At 34.1% G+C, this 25,861-nt stretch overlaps 2 protein-coding genes across 2 annotated transcripts; one reads left to right on the plus strand and one right to left on the minus strand.

Moving 5' to 3' along the window:
* Window positions 1–5,548: 5,548 nt before the first annotated feature.
* On the minus strand, window positions 5,549–20,607 carry LOC145562165 (uncharacterized). The gene is made up of 14 exons (XM_081622356.1): window positions 20,223–20,607; window positions 18,914–18,990; window positions 18,611–18,769; window positions 18,282–18,495; window positions 11,281–11,367; window positions 11,053–11,192; window positions 10,674–10,754; window positions 9,579–9,643; window positions 9,137–9,309; window positions 8,408–8,538; window positions 8,188–8,275; window positions 7,007–7,220; window positions 6,563–6,669; window positions 5,549–6,382 (listed from the first exon to the last, which is right to left on the minus strand). The coding sequence occupies exons 1-14, from the start codon at window positions 20,388–20,390 to the stop codon at window positions 5,870–5,872; spliced, it is 2,217 nt and encodes a 738-aa protein (XP_081478482.1). The 5' UTR covers window positions 20,391–20,607; the 3' UTR covers window positions 5,549–5,869.
* Window positions 20,608–23,204: 2,597 nt separating this feature from the next.
* On the plus strand, window positions 23,205–23,645 carry LOC145564738 (protein FAR1-RELATED SEQUENCE 5-like). Its single transcript, XM_081624954.1, has one exon. The coding sequence runs from the start codon at window positions 23,205–23,207 to the stop codon at window positions 23,643–23,645; it is 441 nt and encodes a 146-aa protein (XP_081481080.1).
* Window positions 23,646–25,861: the final 2,216 nt, after the last annotated feature.

Below are 25,861 nucleotides of genomic sequence, written 5' to 3' on the forward strand. Positions count from 1 at the left end.
TTAATACCTTTTCTTTTTTTTTTGAAAGAAACTTAATACCTTTTCTTAATATTGATGTTAAAACTATTTAAATTTATATATCCATTTACTCAATTTAATGACTTTCTTAAACCATATATCATAAATGGTGTGTTGCAAACTTACAACTACAATGTTTTAACTTTTAAGAATCTAATCAGAATTTATCCATCAAATTCCTACTCAAAACCCAACCTAACACTATTTGAAACTAAAATTAAATTATATATTTGATTTAATTAAAAAACCAATCTGAACTCTAAAGGATAAATGTTTCGATACAAAACAAATCGAGCTTAAGTCGAATACAAACCTAATTCGGAGACTAAATTGATCCAACATGCCCAAATTAAATATAATTCTAAGATCTGATATAATCTAAACCGAACACTTAATTTATGTACCCAAATTATTACTCCATGGCTCTGACAATACATAAAAGGGCAAAGTATCATTAAAATCCTTTCAAAAATCTCTCAAAAATATCAATACAATTGTCTAATTCAATAGGTTTACAAAAAATATAAATTAATACTCCGTATATTACCTGTACATCTACTCCTTATGATCATAGAAGCAGTTTTGCTCAAATAAGAAAACTCCTACGAGTACTCCGTAGTATGTTCATAGAAGCTCACCTCTCAATAAACATTAAACAGTGAATTACGGAATTTTATGTTACACGCCCATTTTAATTGGCACTTTTGAAGAATTTCAGGAACTTCTGTTGCTACACGTGCGCCGACCCTTCCTTTTAACCGTGTTTAAACTTCTTCCAAAATCCGTCCTTAGGCAACATCAAATGTTGGGCCCATCTTTATAAACATGAGCCACAACATTAATTAGTTCCCGTCAACTAAGTTGGACCGTTCAATTAGCTTAACAACTCGCACACTATATAATCGTACCAATAATATAATGTTTATATCTATGTATCCACCTTTTTACTTTACTTTTAGTTTGATCGTATTTATCACATTCCAAATGAAAGACGTAACTTTGCATTATTTCTCATGCAAAAAGCAAAATCAATCCAATTATAAGTATTCCAATCTCTATCTTTTTCGCCCTCCAATTGTGGCTAATTAGGTGTTAAGATAGGTAATAATGATGGAATTTAACTTTGTAGTTTGACTCAATGTATCATAGCCTTGAATTGGTCGCAATAATTTCCCAATAATTATTGTTAGGCGAACTCTCCCAATCTTCTAATGTTGTGTGCCGTGAGAGTTTAACATTCATAATTTTATAATCTTGGTAAAATTTACCGTATATCTTAAATCTTACTATAATGACGTAGCATAAATTATGCAGCAAATAATAACCGAAAATAATTTAAAGTCACGACTTTAAATATTGACTTATATGTAATTTAAGGTGACTTAACCAGTTGTACATATCCAACAAATTCGCTGATGCAAACATCATAATTCTATTTATATCAGTCAAAGTCTCTATTTACAAGACATAGTTTTATGGCATTCTCTCCGCCATCAAAAGATTATCTTTTACATCTAACTCCTATATATATTCTAATTCAATAATCTTAATTATTTTGGCTTATTATTCCAAGCAAACTTCCAAACAAAAACATTTTTATTGTTTTACTAGTTAAGAGTTCGTGGGGGTACTCAACTTATGAGTCAGAGTCATAGACTCGTTAAAGAAACTTCGTGGAAACACGTTATTTCATCTAACCCTTATATACTATATAAATCCAATCCATTAAAAATCCTTTCTTTGGTATATTCAATCACAATTTTCTCATCGATCAAAATTCTCCATTCATATTCAAACATCATAAACCAAGAAAAACATAAAAATTTGTTACATATTTATATTAGTTAAATCATGGGTTTTTCAGAATCAGATTCATCCAAGTGTAGAAGACATCCAAATCCAAAGCAAAATCCAGGAGTTTGTGCATCATGTTTAAGAGAAAAACTATTAAAAGTTAGCTCATCCCCTTCATTCAACCGTAAAAGCACAACTTTTATCTCATATACATCCTCAGCCACCTCGTCGCCGCCATATTCAACCGCATCTTCTTCATCTGCCACCACTGCCACAAGAAAATCTCCGGGGAGCCGGCACCGGAGAAACGGGTCCGAAGCGTACGTATCGGTTGGGATGGTATTGAATAATGGGTTAAAGAAGAGCAGATCAGTTAGTTGTGCTCCTATGTCTAAACACAAGATTGATTGTGTTAATAGTGAGAAAAATAATATTGTTGGTGGGAAAAATAAAAATAATAATAATTTTGTAGTAGATGGTATTTTAGAAGAAGGGAATATGAATTTGAAGAAGAAAAATGGGTTTTTGAAGAAATTGATTAATTCTACAAGTAAGAAGACAAAAGGGGTTTTGACACACTCAAAAACTATGAAAGAAAGGTCTCATAATTCTTCTATTGTTAATGCAATTACAAAGAATTATAAGAATTAGGTTTATTTTTATTGTTTCAAACCAACTTTTTCTTTTCTTTTTATGTAATTTGTTTATTTTTGATGTTTTATGTATGTATATCCAAGAAGGGGTAATAATTTTAAGGATAACCCTTTTTTTTTTTCTTGTTTGGTACATAAAAATATATATATTCTATATGCTTCAACCTTTAATTTAGGGGAAGATGAATATATGTTTGGTGTTCTTGAATTTGTATAGATTATTTTTACCATATATATCGATGTACCATGACAAAGAATTTGGACTTTTTCTCTTGGAAAAGAGTGTTCTACTTTTTCTTTTCTTCCTATTGCGGTTAGTTTCTCTTACTTTGCCTTGCTGAATTAAGTCGGCAAGGTGTTAAAATATTGATTTTAGATAAGTGTTTTAATTGAATTTTTATTCTGAATAGTAAATAATACTCACTCCATTGATAGATGGATTATAATGTAAAATTTCACGTAAATATGTTTTATCTTATATACATGTCTCAATGAATATTAATCGAGGAAACATATTTGATTTTAAATTAGCTAAGGAATATATTGTATAGCGTAATCTCAATGCACTTATTTGATCATCAAATTTGAGTTTAATTAACAAAACTTGGAAAGAAGACGCCAAGACTCAATAAGATGGAATGCCAAAGCAAACTTGAAGGATTATTATTCTTACCATTCCACATAAAAGAGTTATGTGAAGATTACAAACTAACCAATAGGGGCATTGCGAGCGGTGAGCTATCATTGATTTTGGCATTTCTTTCTTTTCATGGAAATCATAGAAGACAAAAAATACATTGAAACAAATTTAATAAAATCTCACGTGATTTTACACGATGGTAACAAAAAAACTTTCATTAGTTGAACCTTAAATATGAGTATTGTTGACCAAGGAGTAGAAAAACCCTTGATATTGAATAACACAAGGCACAAGCTAAAAGAATGAAGGGGATTTAACTTTTACACGAATATTGCATGACACGAGTGATTCTCTTATTAGTATTGACACGAGTGAAAATATAATTAAACATATAAGGCAAATTATGTTAAAGACTTCAAATGTGCGGCTAAAAGAAATACTCCATAATAAATAATAAAGGAAAATGTTATACATAACCCTTAGGGTTACATATAAGCATTAAATTTACACTTGAAAATTGTAAAAAGTCAAGAAATCATAAAGATATAAACACTAATTACACTGATTTATGCGTGTTTTTGTCCTGAATTTCTAATTTTATACAATTTCCAAAAGTATATTTAATGCTTATATATAGCCCTTAGGGCTACATATAACATTACCCATAAATAAATTGTCATTGTATATATCAATATATAAGATCTTTTTTTGCAATAAATGTTGCTTTCAAATTAAGAGTCTTTAGGCTTTGCACTTTGCCTCGTTAATTGGAATATAAACAATACTCCATACTCCGCAATAGATATTCCCTTTAGGTTTCCATAGATCTCCCTAACTTTTGATGAGATCTTCCCCTTTTCTATGCATAGTACTTCCTCCGTCTTCAAAACTTCGACCCTTTTGGGTTGATTTTGCGGTTAAGTAAAAAACTTAAATAAAAAGAAATAAAAACATATTGGAAAGATAAATTTATATGAGGTTTGTAAAACAATAGAGAGATAAAGTATTAAAAATACATGAAAAAACAAAATTTTATATGGGAACCTAATTTTGCACAAATATTGTTGTAAATTGGTAGGTATTTTAATGCAAATGGGTCGATCATCTTGGGACTAAAATTAGGTCAAAAGGATTGAAGTTCTGGGGACGGATGAATATTTAATATATGTGCGTATTTATAGATGTGATCAGACGGCTTTTAATTTAACTTAGGTGATAACCCCAATGCAAAGAGCAAAAAAGTTTGAATAAGGCAAAATTACTCTAGCAAGGTTATACTTTCTCTGACTCCCGTCTTTTTACATCCTTCCTATGGAATTTTTTTTGCCTCAAAAAAACGTTTTATATAGATTTGTAAGGGAAAAAAAAAAATACGGAGGGAGTAACTCGTAAACTTGGTGAGGCCATCCACAGTCCACACTCTAATGGGTTGTCGTAGACAACCGTCCAAGTGCTTTCCTTGACCAATGACCATCACATCAAGTTGTTTGCGCTAGTAATAGTCGGCAAATTTATTAGCTTAGTTTCCATGTATTTTAAGTACATGTCGACTTACTTGTGTAGTTGTTTATCCCATTTTCCTTTATATTAATATTATTTGATTGGTTTATGGATAGAGGATGAGACGGTCGACAAATAGATCAAGGTACCATATTTGATATTTCCATAATTTCTTATATGTTGAATAAGGATTTGACTTTTTTTTTTTCTTTGAAGAAGAAGAAGAAAGGATTTGACTAACCTAATAGAGTAATAGTACACCTACTGAAAAATAGAACGTCTTCTCATGACCTACTTTATAAGGTGAATCGAGAGGAATTTGACCACGTTTAATAGAACAGAGATTATTTGCATAATGCTCTTGAATTTTATTTTTTTTTACTTACAATTTCACCAAAAAGAACTTCAAGAATGAATTATGGTACCATGTTCCAAACATTGGTCACTATTTCCAATTGTATATTTGTATCAAATGAATCAAAGGGACAAAATCTTTGGAAAAATTGAATATGAATGTGACAGGGCACAGGACCGGGTATTTCAACATATATCGCTCCAGAATCGATGTGATTGTCCAATTATATGTTCACTTTCTTTCTACTCCATTCATTTAGATAGCAGCAGAGGCAAGCAGTGTGCACTGTACAGCACATATATTTTTGTGTCTTATTTCACAAATCGATACTTTAATATCGAATCATGAGACAACAGTGCTGCTAATCTACATCAAATTATGTCATTAATCCTAGTATACAAGAGGTGTGATCATCGATCGTGGCCTCAATATAGAAGATAAATGCATATTAAGCAATGAAGTCACTGTTAATTAGTCGATAAAGATACTAATAAATTTAACAGTGTTACAGATAATAATCTAATTGTTGGTTGAAAACAAATTTCACTAGTATATATCGAATTCCAGATACAGATACAAAATTGACTATTATAGGGAAAATACCAAAACCTAATATGCTTTCATATATAAGTGTACAAAAATATTTTCTCGTGTATTGGGTTTCTTCAGGGTATGAATCATCTTTCACAATGTATACATTGTTACCCTATGAGTCAGTTCTGGTTAATTAGCTGCAATATGGCAACAGCAAATAATCCCACAACAGCAGAATCACAGGGTGCTGCAAAAATTTGCGAGCTCATGCGCGGGCATTTGACCTTTTAACTAGACCTATACAATGATCTCAAGCACTCTGCCTGCGACATAGTTCCTATACATATAGGGAGTAGCTCTTAATTACACAGAATATCATCTTTTTGAACCCGAATTCCTAATCTCAGTATCACTGTCATCATTGTAATCATCATCATCAACATATGTTGTGCTATCTACAGTAGGACGTTTCAATCTCTGGAATATTTCATCCAGAGACTCAGAAGAAGAATTATGGGAGAGAAGTTTTGGTTCCTGGGATAGTTTTAGAGGAAGAAATTTCTTTGCCTCAAGGTTTGTCTTGAAATTGTTAAAACCCATTTTCATTGACTGCCATGTGGAAGACATGCCAGAAGATGTGCGTCTTACGTCATTTACTGAACTGGAAGTCTCGGAATTCAACAACGAGACCTTGGCGGCAGCTATAGTATTCTCTGCAGGTTTTGAGCTGGATGTTTGCTTGTTCTGCTCTCTCATTACAGCATACTTGTGGCCAATTACCTCCCTGTTTCCAATAGATTGCCGAGCTTCAGATTTTGATGTTTTTACCAGACTGCCTTTAATATCATTCATGGATGAAGATCCTTTCATCTCAACAGCAGGATCGCCCTAAAATAAGTTTGCATTAAGTTAAACATAATCATATTCCCAAACGCATAGAAAGATAATAACCAAAAGATTACTTCATGGTATGATCCCTTCAAAATAAATACATAACAAGTATTCCTTCAAACTTTATTTTAAAAGTAAAAAAAAAAGAAAAGAAAAAAAAAATAATAATAAGAATACCTTCGACTTTATGCCAGTCTCAACATCCACGCTGACACCATTGAAGTTTCTTGCCAATGGTATAACCTGCTCACCAACTTTGTGTCCTTGTTCAAGCCAAGAACGTTCTGCACATCAACACCAAAGTTATAGCATTGATGGATGAACAGAAGGGCAGGAATTAAGAAGGAAGAAGAAGAGAGGAGAGGAGTGTACTTTCATTCTCTTCCTAAACATTTCAATAGTTGGATCTAATTAACTAAAAGAAGGAAAATGGAAGAACCCCCACCCCCTCCCTCCTCCTTCCAAATTCCCTCATCCAAATACACTATTATCCTAAAATAATGAAAGTATCACCAATCTAGTTGGCTAGTAGACTCTGAAAAATTAGCTCTTGCACCATTGGATATGAGTAGCCGCTAGAGGACAAACAAGATCTAAGGCATGGAGCTGGGCTACATTTACCTTTCTGCAAGATGATCATTCCTGATGGATCAAAACCATCCAAGTCTTCAGCTTCACTTTGAAACCTGAGTCTTTTCCAACTTCCAAAAAAATTCATCACCCTATCAAAAAAGTTACTAGCAACCAGAATTGTATAGACAACCATAATGAGAGGGTAAATTTTGTTGAATCTCCTCCCAAAAAAGGGGACAGCATCATCAATGTTGCCCATTCGCTGTTATAAAATTTTGAAAGGAGTAGAACGGTTAGTCAATTGGATACTGCCAAAAAGCAACAATGAAGAGCAAAGCACACCGTACAAGGGTTGTACATTGGCTAACAACTCAGGCTTGACAATCAATACACAAATGACAGGTCAGAAAATGGCTTCAAGTGCAAAAATATTTAGCATGATTATTGATTAACCATTGACCCATTCTACTATTTCATGAGGAAATAATACTTGCATAACTATGAATGCAAGATTGGAGATGAGAAGCCACCATCTTTAAAAACCATCAGAAAATAGAAGTAAAAATCAATAAAGATGCAGTGAAGTACCCAATACGACGATACCCCATAACGTACTTGTGCGGGGTTATGGCTGCCAATTGAAGTACCCATGCTTCATACTTTCGTAACTAATTATAACATAAATTTCATCACAGTTGTTTGTCAACTCTTTACACACCTAAACCTTTTTTTTGTTGGGGAAAAAGAGATCCTATACAAAGAGAGAGGCAAAAAAAAAAAAAAAAAAAAAAAAAAAAAAAAAAAAAAAAAAAATCATATCATAACATCACAGGAAAAAGACAAACCCTATTTTCTTAGTCTGCCAACTTAAAGGTGCGCCAAATGTACATGTGCATTCCCACATTTGATCATAGCTGGCCCAAAGGTTTCCAGAATCCTATTGCAATGCTCCAAAAGGTAAATTGGACTCCACCATCCCCCCACTCACCCCAACAAGGCAATAAACCTACTAATGTTGAAAAATGTGCATTCACACATTGGACCAATTGTAGCCAGCCCAAATTTTCCAGAATCCTATCGCAATAGTCCAAAAGGTAGATGGGACTTCACCCCCAATGTATGTCCAGTTGTCCACTATATAAACTTTTCCATGCAGCCACATTTAACTCACTGATAATAAATGTCAGAAGACTCAGAACCTTATGCTTTTTATATTAACTGAGAGTTACCTTTTCAAAGATAGTTTTAGCATTCCCATCAAGGCGGATAAGATTTAGAAAATTGTAAGAGACTGGTGGGGCATAACGAGCAACCATCCTGTGAAAAGAAAATACAGAATTACTAGCTTTTACTTGAAGGTGCACTTTTTTATTTTATTTTTATGTAGATATTTCAAACTATTACAACCACATCTGCCTATTCTCATACTAGAGAAATCAAATGACTTACGAGCAAATCATAAGCAGGTTGACAGAGCTTGTTTGTCTTGGCGTTAGTGAGTAAAACATCAGCATTCCAATTTTGAGCAATGAATAATATGTACATATGCACATGTACATCAGAGGAATAAATGCAAAAACCTGCCAGCAAGCAAAAGGGGTACAATCAAATGCACATAATAGATAATCTCACATTAAATCCCCCACCCCACCATAGTTCACATTAACATTTATTTCATCAATTGTTAATGATAATGAGTCATAAATAGAACTAAAAAATCAAACAATAACAAAATTTTTAATAGAAACATCCTATAACTTGTATCTCCGCCCCTTTTCTCCACAGGTTAGCACATAATGAAGAAAATGCAAGTCAAAATAAGCATACGGCATTAGTTAAACAGCAAGATAATCAAGAAAGTAAAACATTGACTGGTTATATAGAATAGCATTCCTACTTCAGTACTATAAACGCCCGCCAACCTACATATGGCCCCCTACAAGAGAATTTTGGACCATTAGTTTTTGCCACCAAAAGGGTGCAACTAAGTAGCTGAATGATTGATGCTAGAAGCATCTCAAAGAAAGTTTTCCTAAACCAACAAATCTCCTTTGCAATTACACTCGTCAATCAGAATTTTTTAGGCATAAAATAACACGTGACACAACAAATATAATGATGAAGAAAGAAAGAATAACACGTATTGAAATTATTCTGCAGTACAATCATAGTGAGTACCTGCACAAATAACTCCCGTCTTCCCACAGATTTGATGAGGATTGAGAAAAGAGACAGATCAACATTGGGAAGTAGCGTTGCTTCAGCCAAGAGAATTGCCACTGACATGCAACCAAGTACGATAGCCAAAAGTTTCTGTAATTGCTTCCTCAAGATACAGCGCCATAATAGCTCTGGAAAGAACAACCATCTCTGTTAGCCTGATATTGCATTTACCACAACCCGCTAGGAGAAGAAAAATATAATATCTCTGTTGCTCCACTACAAACGAACATCATAAATGAGATCTTAAGGAAACACAATTGTTTACAAAAATATACTTACATCTGAAGCAATAGAAAAACATTTGACTATCAACCAAGCTTCTCACAAGAAATTTCAGTTCACTTTTTGCAATATACAGCAATTCAAATGTAAAAAGCTTTGGAAGTTCTAGCATTACCAATAGTATCTAAGAAGGGGCCAATTCTGCCAGGACGACTGCCTCTCAGGCTTGAAATAAATTTCCTACAAGTACAATTCAAGTTACAATGAGGAAGAAGATTTGTGTGGATGACTATACAGAATAATCACTTTTGATTCCTGTAGCTGACCCCCGAATATGGGATTAAGGCTTTGATTGATTGATTGAATGACTATAAAAAAACTACCTTTACCAAAAATATAAAACAAATGCATGTGAAAACTTTGACAAATAAAATGAATTTCAAGAATATCAATAACAAATTGATACATGTGACTATGTAGCTTGGCAAACCAATATAAGCAATTAACAAATACTACGTACCACTTTGGAGAGGAGAGTAGCATTTTTTTTTGAGCTTTACATTAGGTACAGTTCCAACATTCAGTCCCAGAAAATAAATGGAAAAGAAAGAAAAGAGCCATGAAACGAAGAGATATATATCCAACAGATGTGAGCTACACATTTGGCAGTAAACATACATGCAACCCAGCCTAGTCTTAGACCAACTCACAAGAACAAATTGGTCTCTCACCTCCCCACTAGCTTTTTCCTTAACCACATCATCAGCTTATATATAAGCCACAACTCTCAACTTTGAGGTCCAACAAGTGGTATCTTTTCCATCACCTCCCAACAAAACTAACACAGTCATACAGATGATATTCTGGCAATGAGCAACTCTGCGAAAAGTTCCTCATATCCTTCCCTTAAAAAGTCCACATCAATGCCCACGCTGATTTCCTCTTTATGACTTCAAAATTAAAAGAAATAACTCCAGATATAAAGAAAAACTCCTCTATCCCACCTGGGAAATTTAAATTTTAGGCAATTACCAATGTAGTTTAGGAGGAAGCATCTTGGAGAATAACATGTCACCACCTCATAACAAGTCAGTTATACAAAGAGAGTGTTTGGCGAAGTAAAGATAAGGGAAATAAAGAATAGATTCAACCATTAATACACCCTCCGTTCCTAAAAATTCGACTCACTTTCCAATCAAATTATTAGCAGCAAAAGCATGTCAAAATATCAAATTAAATTCTATAAGTGGAAAGAGAAGTGATGACATACCATCCAGTAGCATGGCGTCGTTCATAGTTTTTGATGGTGTCTTCCAACTCAAGGGCCTCCAAGACATATGTCATATATTCACTAAAAAGAAAATAAATAATTAACCCAAGGAAAAAAATAACCTTCCAAATGAAAGAATTTACAACCATCATTTACAGCCGTTATCGAGACTGCCAGCAATAGGACATGTAATCGTATCATAAATAAGTTCCTAAGTCAAGAGTAACATAACAAAGAAGTGACACGGTGCAAATCACAGCATTTGTAAAAACATGTCACAAAGCAATAGCATCTAATTACACCAGTAAAATGAACAAATTAAATCTACATATTTTACATTTGGCATACATAACCTCCTTTTTTTCTCAGACCAATTTACCTTTTGTACCGATAATACTCCTCTTGTGCTACTCTAAGTTGACGCCTAAGCTGAGCCATTGATTTATCATCTGCATCATAATCCATGTCATTTTCACCCAATCTCCCTCCTTGAGGCTTGAAGGATGGATCTTCTTTGAACTGACATAAGTAATAATTAGAAATTAAGAGCTAAACTAAGAAAGAATTCAGTTTCTAGTGTACAATCAAGAAAGAAGAATTGTTATACCATTTCAGTCAACATCTTATCAATTACATCCATGTAAGGCCGTAAAGGATCACGCTTTGACATTTGATTAGAGGTCGCTTGAGCAACCTAACAGAAAATAGAATAGTTAAGGTAACAGCAAAGATGAAAAGAAAACAATTAAAGAATTTATCAGCATTCATAAATTATCAGGAATTACAGTATATCCAAAGCAATAGATACACATTGCATCAGTGAAAGCGGATAAAACATCCATTTCAAAACAACAACAACAACAACAACAAAAGGAAAAACCAACTCCAAAAATTTGCACTTGAAGACTATGTATGACCCAGAATCCAAGATAAGATTACGGTAAAAGCCATAAAGCTGACACTACATTCCTCTTCTTCAATTAATTAAACTACTAATTTTTTTTGAAAAATCCCAACTTTGTAGGGGTCTTCCCAAATTGATCCCCTATGACAACAAAAGGCAACAGCCACATCAAAGCCACAGCCTTATCCCCAAAGGTTGCATGAACCAGGAGTCCATGTGCTCATCCACAACAATCCTACTCCATTAGCTTCTATCTAATGCTACATCACCTTGTAAGCCCATTTTCTTCATGTCCCTCCCTTCACATGCCATCACCCCAACCTTCAACCTTCCTTAGGGTGAATCTTTTGGTCAATGTCTCTCATGTCCATCAAAACTGAGAATCTCTAATCTTTAATATTTGCAACCCAAACTTTCATCCAAACATTTCCATCCCTGATTCTATCCCTTAACTTGTTCCCGCATGTCTATCTCATTAGTCATAATACACATCTTTAATTTACTTGTCTTTTTAAAAAAATTGTTTAGGTAAACATATTGTTTTTACTCATTTCGAGGAACTTATATTTTCTCTTTCCTTTCTCTCCCCTCTCCATCACCACCCCCCCTCTTGTCAGCACATCATGACCACCCCACAAGCTCTTTCCCAACAGATCCAAGTACCATCACAAGTCCCCTGCTGTCTTGATCCCACATCCAAAGCAATCATCAGATCACTATTACTCCCTCCACCACTAACAAAAATACTCCAAGATCCGAACCTTCACCCACCAAACCAGCAGACCCCTTTGATATTAAAACACTAAACACAAAAATCAGTTGCCAATTTCTCCCACAAACTATTAATCATCTCTCTAATTGCTCAATCATCAACTTACTCAATTAAGATAAACTTAGTCAAAATTGATGCTTCCGTCGTGAAATTATTCTTACTCCTTTTGTAATCTTTTCTTTCACCCTATAAAGCATATCAAGACTATAAAGGTCATTTTATTACCTTTGTGATAATAATCTTAGGTGGTGGATTTTTTGTCAGGTTCTTGGTTTTACTGAAAGGTGCATAAGAGATTGTTTCCAAGAAACTGTTAATTTCTCAAAAAGTAAGTTCACTTATTTTTGTAATTTCTCTTCAAAGCGTGTCATAATAGCATCTGGAATTTCCCAATTCAATGTTCAGCTCCATAAAACTTTATTTAAATAGTCATCTAGGTATTGTTCATTTTCCCCCATCAACTGAATTCATCTGATCATCTGGATAAGTAGGGAAAAGGGTGGAGGACTGATGGTGGCACTAGAGTTCAGTTATGGACCTCTTGATGGACTTTCGGCAGAGGGCTGGCCTTAACTAAATAAAGGAAGGGGTAGGTATTAGGTTTCATGGCTGGAGATGGTGACAGAAAAATAAGAGGGGTGGCAGGGCTGTATCGGGTGGTGCAGGAGGGTTGAATGGAGAAAAGGGTAGAATTCAACTGATTATAAAAATCAAAGAACAATTGTCAATATCCCAAGCAACTTTCACCTACTGAACAGTAAACATGTTACTTAAGGTGACAGCTGATTTATGAAGAAACAACCCATGTCAAGACTCATGGGACTACTCCCAATTAATCAATACATGGGACAAAAAGGAAAAGGGGCACAGTTGGGACAGTAGGTGTCAATTTATTTCCTACTACTCCCTCCATCACAAAATAAAAGCCCTATTTCTTCCAAAATCCATGTCCCTGAATAAAGCCCAATTTTGCTTATGGGTGGGTTCATCATCCACTAACTTATTTCTATATTCACTTTAAATCATCAAAACCCATCTAACTCCACTATATTTTCTCACTTTCCCTAAACACAATAAATTGTTTCCGGTTTCCCACTAATATTTTTAAATGAACTTTAATCAAAAATTTCCCAATACAATGTCTCTCCAACAAACATCGTGCCCCAGCGAAATAAGGCTTTTATTTAAGGACCCCAAAAACCAACTTGTAACTCTTGTTGAGACCAAAATAAGCCCAAAATAATATTTTTTAACTTTGACGTTTAAAGCCCAACAAATAATAAGGTTCAAAATCTCTCGCTCCCCCATCCAATTCGTGTTTCCGAAAAATTCACCCACATCCTGTCGTCCTAAGGACCTCACCTGCTCCTTTCTTTACCCCTGCCGACCTGCGCCACAGAGCACCTTTCTATTCTCCAAGACATTGCCTGCTCCTTTCCTTACCCCTTCTTTTACAGCAAGTAATCCTAATTTTTGTTGCTCATTTATTTTATACTTCGTATATGTTTGATTAGGTTTTTAGAATTTAGTCAATTTAAATTTGGATAACTAAGGATCGGTTTAAGTTGTCAAACATTGATGGTGATACTTGTTAAATGAGCTAATTTACTGGTGATGACAATGCAAATTTAAGGGGTGAGAGTTTGTTAAATGTCCATGCGATTGCTATTTATTTTTGCTACTAAAAAACATAAATTCAATTTTGCTTTGATGATGACAATGATCTTTCTATTGGTTTGAGTTGTTGACTTTGTGAATTAATGGAGGCTTATGACTGGTTGTTGGTTCCATTATTGGTCCGTTCAAAATCCTTATGTTAAGGAGTTGAGAGTTTGTTTAATGTCGATGTGAACAATATGACATTGATATCTGATTTTGCTACTAAAAAACAGAAATTCAATTTTGTTTGGATAAGTGCTAAACAATTGCGGACTATAAGGTATTGCTTAATGTGTTAGGTTGATATTGCAAATGGAGGTTCACAGAGTATTGAAAGTTGTAGGCTGCCTCAGACAACATTGATCAAGTTAGGGAACAATTATATGAGGATTGTCAAGTTGTAGGCTGCTAAATGTCTTATTCGATTTTTGACCTTGGCAAAACCTTCAATTTTGTCGTTTTTTGAGTCAAAGGTGATGGGCTATTACAACCACACTTCCAACACCTTTGACATTAATGGGCATAAACTAGAAATTACACTTCAAAATGTGTTATTCCTAGTTAAATTGCCCATCGACAACAAACCGGTCCTCATCCAGCAATGCAGTAATAAGCATACTTTATTCGAATATTAGAGATCACTCTTGATTTACCAACCGTTAGATAAGATAATCTTCACCAAGGAGCTCTCGGCTAGAAGAGGCGGAAGATGGCATTGTTGATGGGGGTGAGCACGGACCGGAAATCCAATTTCGGATCATATATCCGAATCCGAAAATTTTAAATTTGATATCCGATATCCGATCCGAAATATTCAAATCGGATAGTTCGGATATCCACTAACCGAAATTGAATTTTTCTTTTTTTTTTTAACTAATTGACATTATTTTACTATTTGAAAGAAAAACATCTTCAAAAAATAAAAATTGAACGGAATTTGTATTGCCTCGAGACATCAAAATTAATAAACAATCAACTTAGAAAAATTATATCATCAATTTATCATACATGATATATATTATTTTTACAAGCTAATTTGAGCAGAATAAAGTTATAAAGCTATACTTTTATTCAAGAGAATTAAACCCCAAATCATGCAATCACCATATACTTGTATATACTCATGGCAATTTGTACAGCAATACCAAAATGAAGTATTAGTGTTCCATTTTTTTTTCGATCTGACCAAATTTCAGTGAGGCGGAGCCGCAAACTTGTGAAGTTGAGAACGACATGCCGTTGAGTTGCGGGTTGAGTGAGAAAAACTAATGAAGTGCTAGTTGTAAGGACAAAGAAGCGATGATTAGTGTCAATGGAGGAGATCTGAGAAAATGAGAGACTAAAATTTACAAGAGAGAGAAATTTATAGGTTGATAGAGAAGAGGAGAGAGAAAGTTAGAGGTTAAGAGAGGCACGTGGGGGCGGGGCGGGCCACAGGAATTTATATTGGGGGTCTCAAGCTTTAGGGTTTGGTATGTGTTATAACATGTACGGTAAAAATGATACAATATAATGAGTAATTTCTTCGAATATCGGATATCTGAAATCCGAAATTTGGATATCCAATATCCGATATTTTCGGATCGGATCATCGGATTTTCAGATAGTTTTGCTCAGCCCTAATTGTTGATGCTCATTGTATGGTGCTTTATAATGTCATCCACTAATGGACCAAGTATGTTACCCCCTTTTTTTAAGTGTGGAGTGATATCTAGATACTACATCTGCCACTTATGCATGGGGAACAGCCATGCTAGCTTTTCTTCCACATCAAATGGAAAAATGGGATAAATGTGAGAAGGAGGACAAAGTAGGTGGCAAAGCATGGCTATTGTTGGTAAGTAAATTTTTTTATCAATCTTCATTTTATTATTTTTATTTTTTTTAAATATGAGTGTGATTATGACGGTAATATTATGTCCAAATTGTGGTCATAAGACCCACGATTATCCACAAATCGAATTTTATGATAATATTCATAAACTGTAAGTTTCTTACCTTAAAAGGTTACGTCAACTTGGCTTAATTGTTTTGTAACATTATGTCAGTATGTGGTTTATGATGAACCACATAATTGTTACAAAAAGTAGAGCCAAGACAAGTTACAAACAACTTATCTTGTTTAAGCTCGTCTGGGAGCACCCATGAGACATAAAGTGTCCAACAAATATCCTATCAACAAAACAACAAACAGGAAGCACTTGCTTCTTCTAACTGTACGATCCGCACCAAGTGCTTCTTGTTTTTTGCTGGACACATGGGTGCTTCCAGACGAGCTTAAACAAGATAACAGTTTGTGACTCGTCTTGGCCTTGTTTTTCGCAACAATTATGTGGTTCATCATAAACCACATACTGTTACAAAACAATTTAGCCAAAAGGTAACAAACTTAAAGTTTATGAATATTATGATCATAAAATACGATTGGTGGATAATCGTGGGTTCTAATGGACACAATATTAAAGTCATAATTACACTCACATTTAAAAAAAATAAAATTGATAAAATGAAGATTGACAAAAAAATTTACTTACCACCAATAGTCATGCATTGCCACCTACTTTGTCCTCCTTCTCACATTTACCCCATTTTTCCATGTGATGCGGAAGAAAAGCTAGCGTGGCTGTTCCCCATGCATAAGTGGAATCACTCAGCACTTAAAAAAGGGGGCAACATACTTAGCCCATTAGTGGAAGGCATTATGAAGCGTTGTACAATATGAGCATCAACAGTGCCATCTTCCGCCTCTTCCAGATGAGTTCCTTATTGAATATTATCTTATATAATTTGGCCGTTGAAACAAGAGTGATCTCCTCATCTTCGAATAAAGTATTCTTATTACTGTATTGTTAGATGAGGACCAGTTTGCCGTTAATAGGCAATTTAACAAGAAATAACATATCTTGTAGTGTTATTCCTAGTTTATGCCCATTAATGTCAAAGGTGTTGCGCCGTGGCGTCACTCAGGTCGGCGAATTTTTCGAAAAACACAAAGTGAAAGGGGGAGCAAGAGATTTCGAACCTTATGTTTTGTTGGGCATCAAACGTTAAAGTCAGACCACAAAACCCATCTAACTCCGCTATATTTTTTCACTTTCCCTAAACACAATAAATTGTTCCCAGTTTAATTTTTATTTTTAATTGAACTTTAATCAATAATTACCCAATACAATGTCTCTCCAACAAACATCGTGCCCGAGCAGAAGGCTTTTATTTAAGGACCCCAAAAACCATCTTGTAACCTTGCTGAGATCAAATCACCAAAACGTCTCCCTTCACCTTACTCGGGATAAGTTGCTCATAACATGACATAAAACAAGTTTACTTATTTTTTTGCCCTTCCTAGGAGTTTTAAGATACAATCTAAGTGATTACTACATATAATATTTTATCAAACAGCAATTCCTACAGCACCAAATTCTAAGGAGCTCATCTTAAGCAATGCCTACACTAAAAATATAAAATCCACCAAACTTTCAAAGCAAGGATTGTAAATCACAATAAGGGAGCCTAGCCTTCCTCAAGGCCATAAAGATGACATAGATCATATGGTAAGTTATCTATATCAAAAATTTGCAAGGAAAAGTCAAGCCTGCTTCATAAAATTCTAATCCCTTTTGTCCCCTTTTAAGTAACACCTTTTCTTTCAGCAATATCCCTGCGATGTCTAGATGAGGAGGATATGAAAACAAAAGACGATGCATTATAATTTCACCATTGGTAGTATCAAGAAAAATCCAAAGTAAGGATAAGAGACTTCAATTTTGGAAAATAAATACATTGCAAGACTTTCACCTAGAGAAATTGCAAGTTCGGAGAAGAACTCTAGATTGCCAACTATCTAGGAAATCCAATTGAGCACAAACCAATATTCATTAATACGGGACCTAGAACATCCCTATGCCCAAGCCTGCTTCGCCAATAATGCTAGCATGGAAAATGTGTCAAAAACAACATTACAAGGCTTAAAGGGGCACTTGAATCACCAAACCAGAAATTATAGCTAGTTAACACTTGAGTGTGTGTGTGTGTGTGTGTGTGTGTGTAGGGATATTTAGAAATTATAGCCATGTCAAGTGCTTGATAATTAGGAGTTTGAATACTACGATAACTCGGCAAAAATATTAATATTTCTCATTTGAATAATAAAATATACCAATAAATTATTAAGAAAAGGGTAAAGTTTGACACTTGAACAACGTAAAACATATTTAAGGTAACAACCTAAAACATATTTAAGGTACCAATTCTACATGACACAAAAGAAGCTTACCACAATTGCATTTGAGAAGTTCTGATGAGCCTCATCCAGTTTTGAAGCCATTTTTGCAATCTTATGGGACAATAGTTTCTGCCGAAATGTCCAGTCTGCATTCTTCCAGAGGCTTCGGGGAATTTCACTTAAACCAAAACCGAGTAAAAAGGCTCCAGTAACAAGTCCGAACGTGTTTGAACAAGCCATTGCAAAACCAAGAACACCTCCTTTCCTGGTTCAACCCCACATACAAAGGGTGTCAAGCAAAAGATACAATATTTCCATATAGGTCTTTGACAACCTTTTAAGAACGGAAGTATATATCAAAGAAAAAGGTAGCAACTGACAGCTTTCTGCGCATAGTGAAAAGGAGTATCAGTCCAAGAAGACCAATAGATCCAACGATAAGATAAAAGACAAGGTTCACATGTACACTTGTTTTTAATCTTTCCGTCAATGTGAAGTCTCCAGCATCTTCATAACCCTGGATAAGGGGCACCACAGCCCTGCTTAGCAAAATCACATAATCAAAATATATAAGGCTATCTGAATCACTGAGTTCTTAAAATTTATAAACATATGTGTTGCATCATTTTCTGCATCAGCAATAAGAAATTAATGACGGTAACACATTTGGTCTAGAATCATACCAAGTTAACAAAAATGTGCTCCAATATGACCAGCTCCACAAGAATGAAATGACCCCGTTGTAGTGACCATTAACTGTCTGCAGGAACAATATCAACAACTTAGAGAAAATCCTATATGAAGCTATTATCCTATTCCATTCTTAAAAAGCCTTGCAGCATATTCAACACTTGAAACAAAGACTGAAGGGAACAGAAATAGCATATTTTCAAATAATTCTTGCCAAAAAAAAAAAAAAAGAAACTGAAAAAAAAATAGCCGCATGATACCGAGGACGAGAACACAGATGTTAAAGAGCTGTTAAGAACCTAGAGCTTCATATCCTGCCATTCTGTACAGCACATGAAAAAATCATGGACCTTTCTGCTAACCCTAAGTCCCTAACATATCCACATTGTCAAAAGATAACTCAAAAAATATATCATTTCAGCACACTTCTTAAGCCTGTTAAAAGGATACATGATCCGCATAGCAAAATAAACAAGTAACTCAGAGGCAGATAATTAACATTTACAACTGACTTTGTAGAAAGAGCATAGCACCCTTCTCCACTAATTCAAATTTAAACAAGCTATTAACTTATCCTTTTCTATTACACACACCAAAAAAATTACTCCGTAAATGCTAGCATTTGGATATCCTTATGGAATATGAAATTAACATTACTTATCTTCCTCTTTGATGTTCACATACATCCTTTAACCTGCAAAATTACCATGTTCAGAAAATGAACGGAAAGTCTAATGACTTCAGTCAATAATGTGCACAGTGCACATCACTTTACCAATGGATGACAACTACACATTTATATCATCTCGAGCTACCCTAAACCTGAAGTTCATTACAAAAATCCTCACAAAAGCATCTCTTTCCCATGACCACGACCACTTCCCAAGCACGAGCAGTTGAACACAAACTTCATAACCAGTAAAATCAAAACCGAGTCGATACACACACATAAAATTAACCTCACATCCCAACTGCCCAACTCCCTAAGCTGGTATTCTCCTCGACTCCTCTAAAAGATATATCCAGTGCAATTTAAATCAAACATCACTAAAACACCAATATCCAAAACACAAAACACGAGTAAAAGCTCAAATAAACCAAATGCAATCCATGCAAACCTAAATCAGATCCCAATTTATGATCACCACATCATAAAAAGAGCTTCGATCACAAAATCCAAAATTAAACCCTAATTAAAACATCAAGTAATCAAAATCCAAAAATTCAACCAAATTAAACAATCAATCGACCAAAATACAACCCAAAAATCAAAACAAAAACAAAAGAGGAGAGAGAAAATACCGTCCAAATGTCGGCAGGGACAAGAATGATTATAGAAAGAGAACAAAACCAAGCATAACCAACAGTAAGGAAGACATATCGAGGAACATGAGGTCCAGCAAAGTATTTTAGGGTTATTACAACCATCCCCAATGTCATCGGCAACGATATCAGGTAAAACACCCACATCTTCCTCTTCTTCTTCTACCTTCCGACTACCAAATTTTCCCTCTTTTCTCGTAATTCAATAAATTAGGGTTTTGAGATGAGATTGAGAAGTTGAAGCTTGAAGAACACAACAATGGCGGTTTTTTTTGCTCAATTTGATCGATAAAATTTGCAGGAAAATGTTGAAAAAATTGTTTTCCTGCAACAAGACGACTTTGCGTCCTTTTTTTTTTTTTAATTAATTTTGTTTTGCTTAAAGGAGGTGAATTTGTTGGGTCTAGTCAGCAGTTTAAAGTGGACCCACTAATGTTACACGACGTAGTTTGGTGCGTTTCAATGATGTGGGCTTGTTTAGTGGACCTAGTCTTCTTCAACCTATATTCGAGTACCATATTTATATTCTAGATTAATGGAGCGTGATCTTCGGAGTAACTTGTAAATCTAACTTCATCCAACAAATTTAATTTAGTTTTTTTATTGGAAAGTGACTTCAACAAAGTCTTAATACTAGGTATAGACTATGGAGGATTTACGTTGTGCGGGCACTTTAAGGGTGGGGATCTCTTATCCTTCTTCCTCACTCTTAAAGTGTGTGGCCTGTAAATATTGGACCAAAAGTCATGAACGTTGAGATTCAGTTAGGGTTTTTCTCCTAAAAAAATAAAATAAAAAAAAACTGGTATTTGACTACAATTTATAGTAACGTACGGTATTTTTATCCCATACACGTATGATTGGCTGGAATCGAACTCATGAGTTATGACATCATGTATTCTATCCATAATCAACTTTTAAAATCGAGTTTGGCTAAACAAAAATTGTTCTCAAAGTCGGATTCAGTACTAAAATAATTATGGATTCTTGTAAAACATAGGTTAAAGAAGAGCAAAGAAGAAGTTGTATGTATGCAGAAAGTAATCTTAGTTATTATTCTTCATTAGACAATACCTATTATATATACATGAAAATGTAGTAACTCTTCAAAGGTAATAGAGTCAAAATAGTGCAAGAGTTACAAAGGAAAATAATAAGGCAAGGGAGTTACTAAGGGGTTACTAATGCTAAGGAGAGTTACAAAGATATGCAAAATGGACATCAAAAAAAAATTGTTCAAAATAGAAATAGTTTAGGCCCTGTTTGGTGGCAGCGTTTGACGTAGCGATTAGCGTTTTAACTAGTCAAAACACTAGAAAAAATTTGAGTGTGTTTGGCAAGGTAGCAGTTCTAGTAACGGTTAGCGATTGAGGTAGCATTTAGGTATATTTTCTTAAACGTTAAAAATAGTAGCGTTTAACAAATTTGTATTAATTTGTAATTAATATTTATATGAATTCAGATATGTTTTAGTATTACAACCGCTACTTTTGCCAAACACTCATACTATCAACCGCTACTTTGACAGCTAACCTCTACCCATTACTAATTGACAGCTACTCGCTAGCTTAACAGTTATCCGTTACTCGATCGCTAAAAGCTATTCGCTACTACTACTTTTGCCAAACAGGACCTTAGAGTGAGGTTTTCCTACAAATGTTTTTCTTCAACCAAAAAAAAAATAAATTAAATTGTGCTACAAATCAAGTGTTCATACTTCGAATTCTAAGATGCAATTTAAGTTTTTAGTTTGTGGACTGTGCTACAAAGCCCATGATGAGGTCTGTACAGCAATTGGTATTCTATGCACCATGGTGCGCAAATTATAATATGCACCCTTGTGCACACAGAACTACGTGCACCACCAATTAGCTTCTGCCACGTAGCTTCTGCTTACCTAGTTGTTTTTTCCTTATTTTGCAACGTCTTTCGAGCGTTCTTTCCATTTTCAATTCCTTCCTTATTTCTCCATTTTTCCTTTTCAAATATCATTCGAAAATATTCTTTCGTTGATTTTCTCTCTCCTCTAGTTTTCTCTCATCAATTTTTTCTCTCAAATTACTTTCTCGATTCGATTTATTCAGTGCTTTTCTCACCATTGTTGATTGCTCTGTTCTTCAATCTTGTTTTTGCCATGGATTTGATTTCTGTTCCTGAAATTCTTGAGAGTGGAGGTAAGATTTCTGAATTCGATTATTTTTGTTAATTAGGTTTTTTCAATTTGATTTTTGAACAATTCATTGTATAATTAGGTTTTTTAAAGTTACTTATAATGGAGATGAGATTATTTTTAATCTTCTGTAATTTTTGATTAGATTGTGATTAATATGATTCTGCAATAGTATTTTAGTAATTTGTGATGATTTTGATCATTTGTTGATTAATTTATTCATTAATTCTTGATTTTGAACTTTCGCCTCTTTTAATTTCTTGCTGAACAATTTATGTCCAGAATTTGTTAGATATACGTATGTGTTGTTCAAAGTGTTTTGAATTTGATTGCTGATTTATGAATTTTAATGTGCTTTTGTACATTGCATTATTGATCGACTAATTAAATTATCTTCTGGAATTTATTAATTTGTGATTAATTTTATCATATTTTGATGAATTTTATGAATATTATTTGTTTATAATTTGTATTAGTCGTTTTTTTCGTAGTTTAACTATATTATGAACACTGTCATGTTATTTTTGAACCTTTATTTCATTTTATTGAACCTTTGATTCTCTATATTTTTTAATATAGAATTGTACAAGTAATTATGAACATGCTATTCTTTTATTTGAACAATCTAATTCTGTTATTTGAACTATGTTCTTTTATATTTGAACTATAATAATGTTGGTTATGCATTTTGTTTGTTTATTGCAGTTTATAAGTATGAAGTTGTTTATAAGGAAAGTGAAAAGTCTGAATTGCAGTGGAAACAAGTCAAAAGTGATGCGGAGGCATATGAAATGTACAATGATTATGCATTTCGGCATGGATTTAGTATTAGGAAAGGGAAAGTTCGATATGTTGGTACTTCAAGTGTTTGGAGAGGCAGAAATTATGTGTGTTCAAATGCTGGTTTGAAGGATACTTCTTCTAAGGTGCCTAAGAAGTATTCTAAGTTGGATTATCGTACTTGTTGTGAAGCTTATATTGATTTTGTTATTGATGAGAAAGGTGTTTGGACTGCTGTTAAACACAATATGGATCACAATCATGCTATGATACCTGTTGAGAAAAGACATCTCCTTAGGTCTCAAAGGAAAATGCAAGGTGAGCATTTGAAGTTCATAAGTACTATGAAGGCTAGTGGTGTTAGGGTTACGGATTCTCTTCGTGCTTTGAGGAAAGAAGTTGGTGGATCTCCTAATCTATGCTACACTGTTACTGATGTTTACAATGCTTGAGCTACTGAAAAAGCTGGCAGATTAGAAGGTGGTGATTGTAATGCTTTGATCAAGTCATTTGCTGCAAGACAAGCCAAAGAGAGTGACTTTTATTATGAGTTTGAGGTTGATGGAAATCATGCGCTTTGTAGTGTATTTTGGAGGGATGGAAGAATGCGAAGGGATTATGAAGCTTTTGGTGATTTGATGGTTTTCGATACTACCTATAGAACCAACAAATATGGCATGATTTGTGCCCCTTTTGTTGGTATGAATCATCATTGTAATAATGTGATGTTTGGAATGGGTTTTGTTCTTGATGAAAAGACCAGCAGTTTTGTATGGTTGTTTGAGGCTTTTATGAGATCTATGGGAGAATGTCGACACCCCATAACCTTAATGACTGATCAAGCCCCTTCAATTGCTGCAGCAATACGAGAAATTTTTTCAAGTACTCGGCACCGTTTGTGCACTTGGCACCTCGGTGAGAATTCAAAGACCAATATAGGAGGGCTCAGAATATTGAAAGGGTTTCCAGAAGTATTTGATTATTTGCTCAAGTACTGTGAAAGTCCTGCTGAATTTGAACATTACTGGCCAAGGTAAGCTTTCTTTAATTTTCTTTGAACTATTTATTTTATATTTTGAACTTCTTATGTCTTAATTTGAACTCAGATATTTACGTATTTGTGGACTTAATTTTATTGAATTTAACATGACTTATTTCGTTTTGAACATTACTGTTAATTATTTGAATTTATTTATTTAGGATTTGAACCTTTGTTTATATATGAATTAATAATTATTTAATTTCAATCTGTTTACTCTTTTTGTTTAACAAGTATATATGAACTGTATGTAATATATTTTGAACTTTGCTGTTTTTTTTTTGAACTTGTATATTATTATTTTGTTTATTGGTATCTTGTTTTTTGTTTTTAATAGAATGATGACAAAATACAAGTGTTCAGAAAATGATTGGTTAAATCACTTGTATGATATCAAAGAGAAATGGTGCCCTGCTTATTCAAAGGATTATTTTTCGGGTGGAGTATTGTCATCCCAAAGGAGTGAAACAACAAATCATTCTGTTTCTAATAGATTGAATAAAACAGATGGTTTGAGTGACTTTTATAGTACTTTTCTTGATGTTATATCAGAATGGAGGCGTAAAGAAAGTAAGCAAGATTTCCGTTTTCTGAGGGGTAACCGTCATCTTGCAGTAGCTAATGTTAGTTTGCTCATACACGCTAGGGAGATTTATACTATTTCTGTGTATGTGGTATTTGAGGATCAATTTGCAAAAGGTATTTCATGTTGTCAAGAGCGAAAGCATGAAGATGATGAGACTATTTGTTATTATGTTTGGAGGCCAAATAAGGACATTATAAGGCATGAAGTTACTTATGAGAAATTCACCTTTAACATCAATTGCACTTGTAAGTATTGGAGTGAGATGGGGTTGTTATGTGGACACTCTCTTCGTATATATAATATTCACTGTGTTCAAAAAATACCAGAACAGTATATAGTGAAGAGGTGGACTAAGAAGGCTATGTGTAGTCATGTTTCTGATGAAGAGCCATGTGAAGATGTTAAAGTTGTCCCTTCTGTTGTTTGGAGAGTTCAAATGGTTAGGAAGTATGTTCAGTTAGTGACATCATGTCATGATGATCTTTTATCAAGAAACGAAGTTGAGTATACTTTTCAAATGCTACGTGAAAAGGTGGAAAGTGTGATGGGTCCAATTCATATTGATGAGGTTGAAGTTGGTGAAGAAGCTAAAGAAGATGGTGATGAAGAAGGGTTCATAAACAATCCAAAAATAGCTAGGAAGAAGGGTGAGAGGAACTACAGGCCAAAGAGTACTGTTGAGAAAGCATGTAATAAAGCTAAGGGTTGGAAAAAGAAAGTAGATAAATACAAAGACGAAGCCAGAGCTACTGTCCAAAAATTAGTTGTTGAGGTAATTTTGAACCTCTGTTCTTTGTATTTGAACTTTTGTTTTTTCTTATTGAACAGCTTATAATTTTTTAAAATTTTGTAGGTTTTAGATGATGATGGAGATCCTTTGGTTTATTCACATCCAACAACACAAGGACCAAATCTCTCTGTACTTTCTAAGAAAAAGAATGTTCAGAGTACAAATAGTAAAGCTACTAACAATGCTTCTCATTCTTCATTAACAAATGTAAGTATTTTTTTAAAAAATATTTTAATTGTCTTTTTTGAACTGT

This window comes from Chenopodium album, chromosome 10 (genome assembly GCF_948465745.1).
Source record: "Chenopodium album chromosome 10, dcCheAlbu1.1, whole genome shotgun sequence".
NCBI lineage: Eukaryota > Viridiplantae > Streptophyta > Magnoliopsida > Caryophyllales > Amaranthaceae > Chenopodium > Chenopodium album.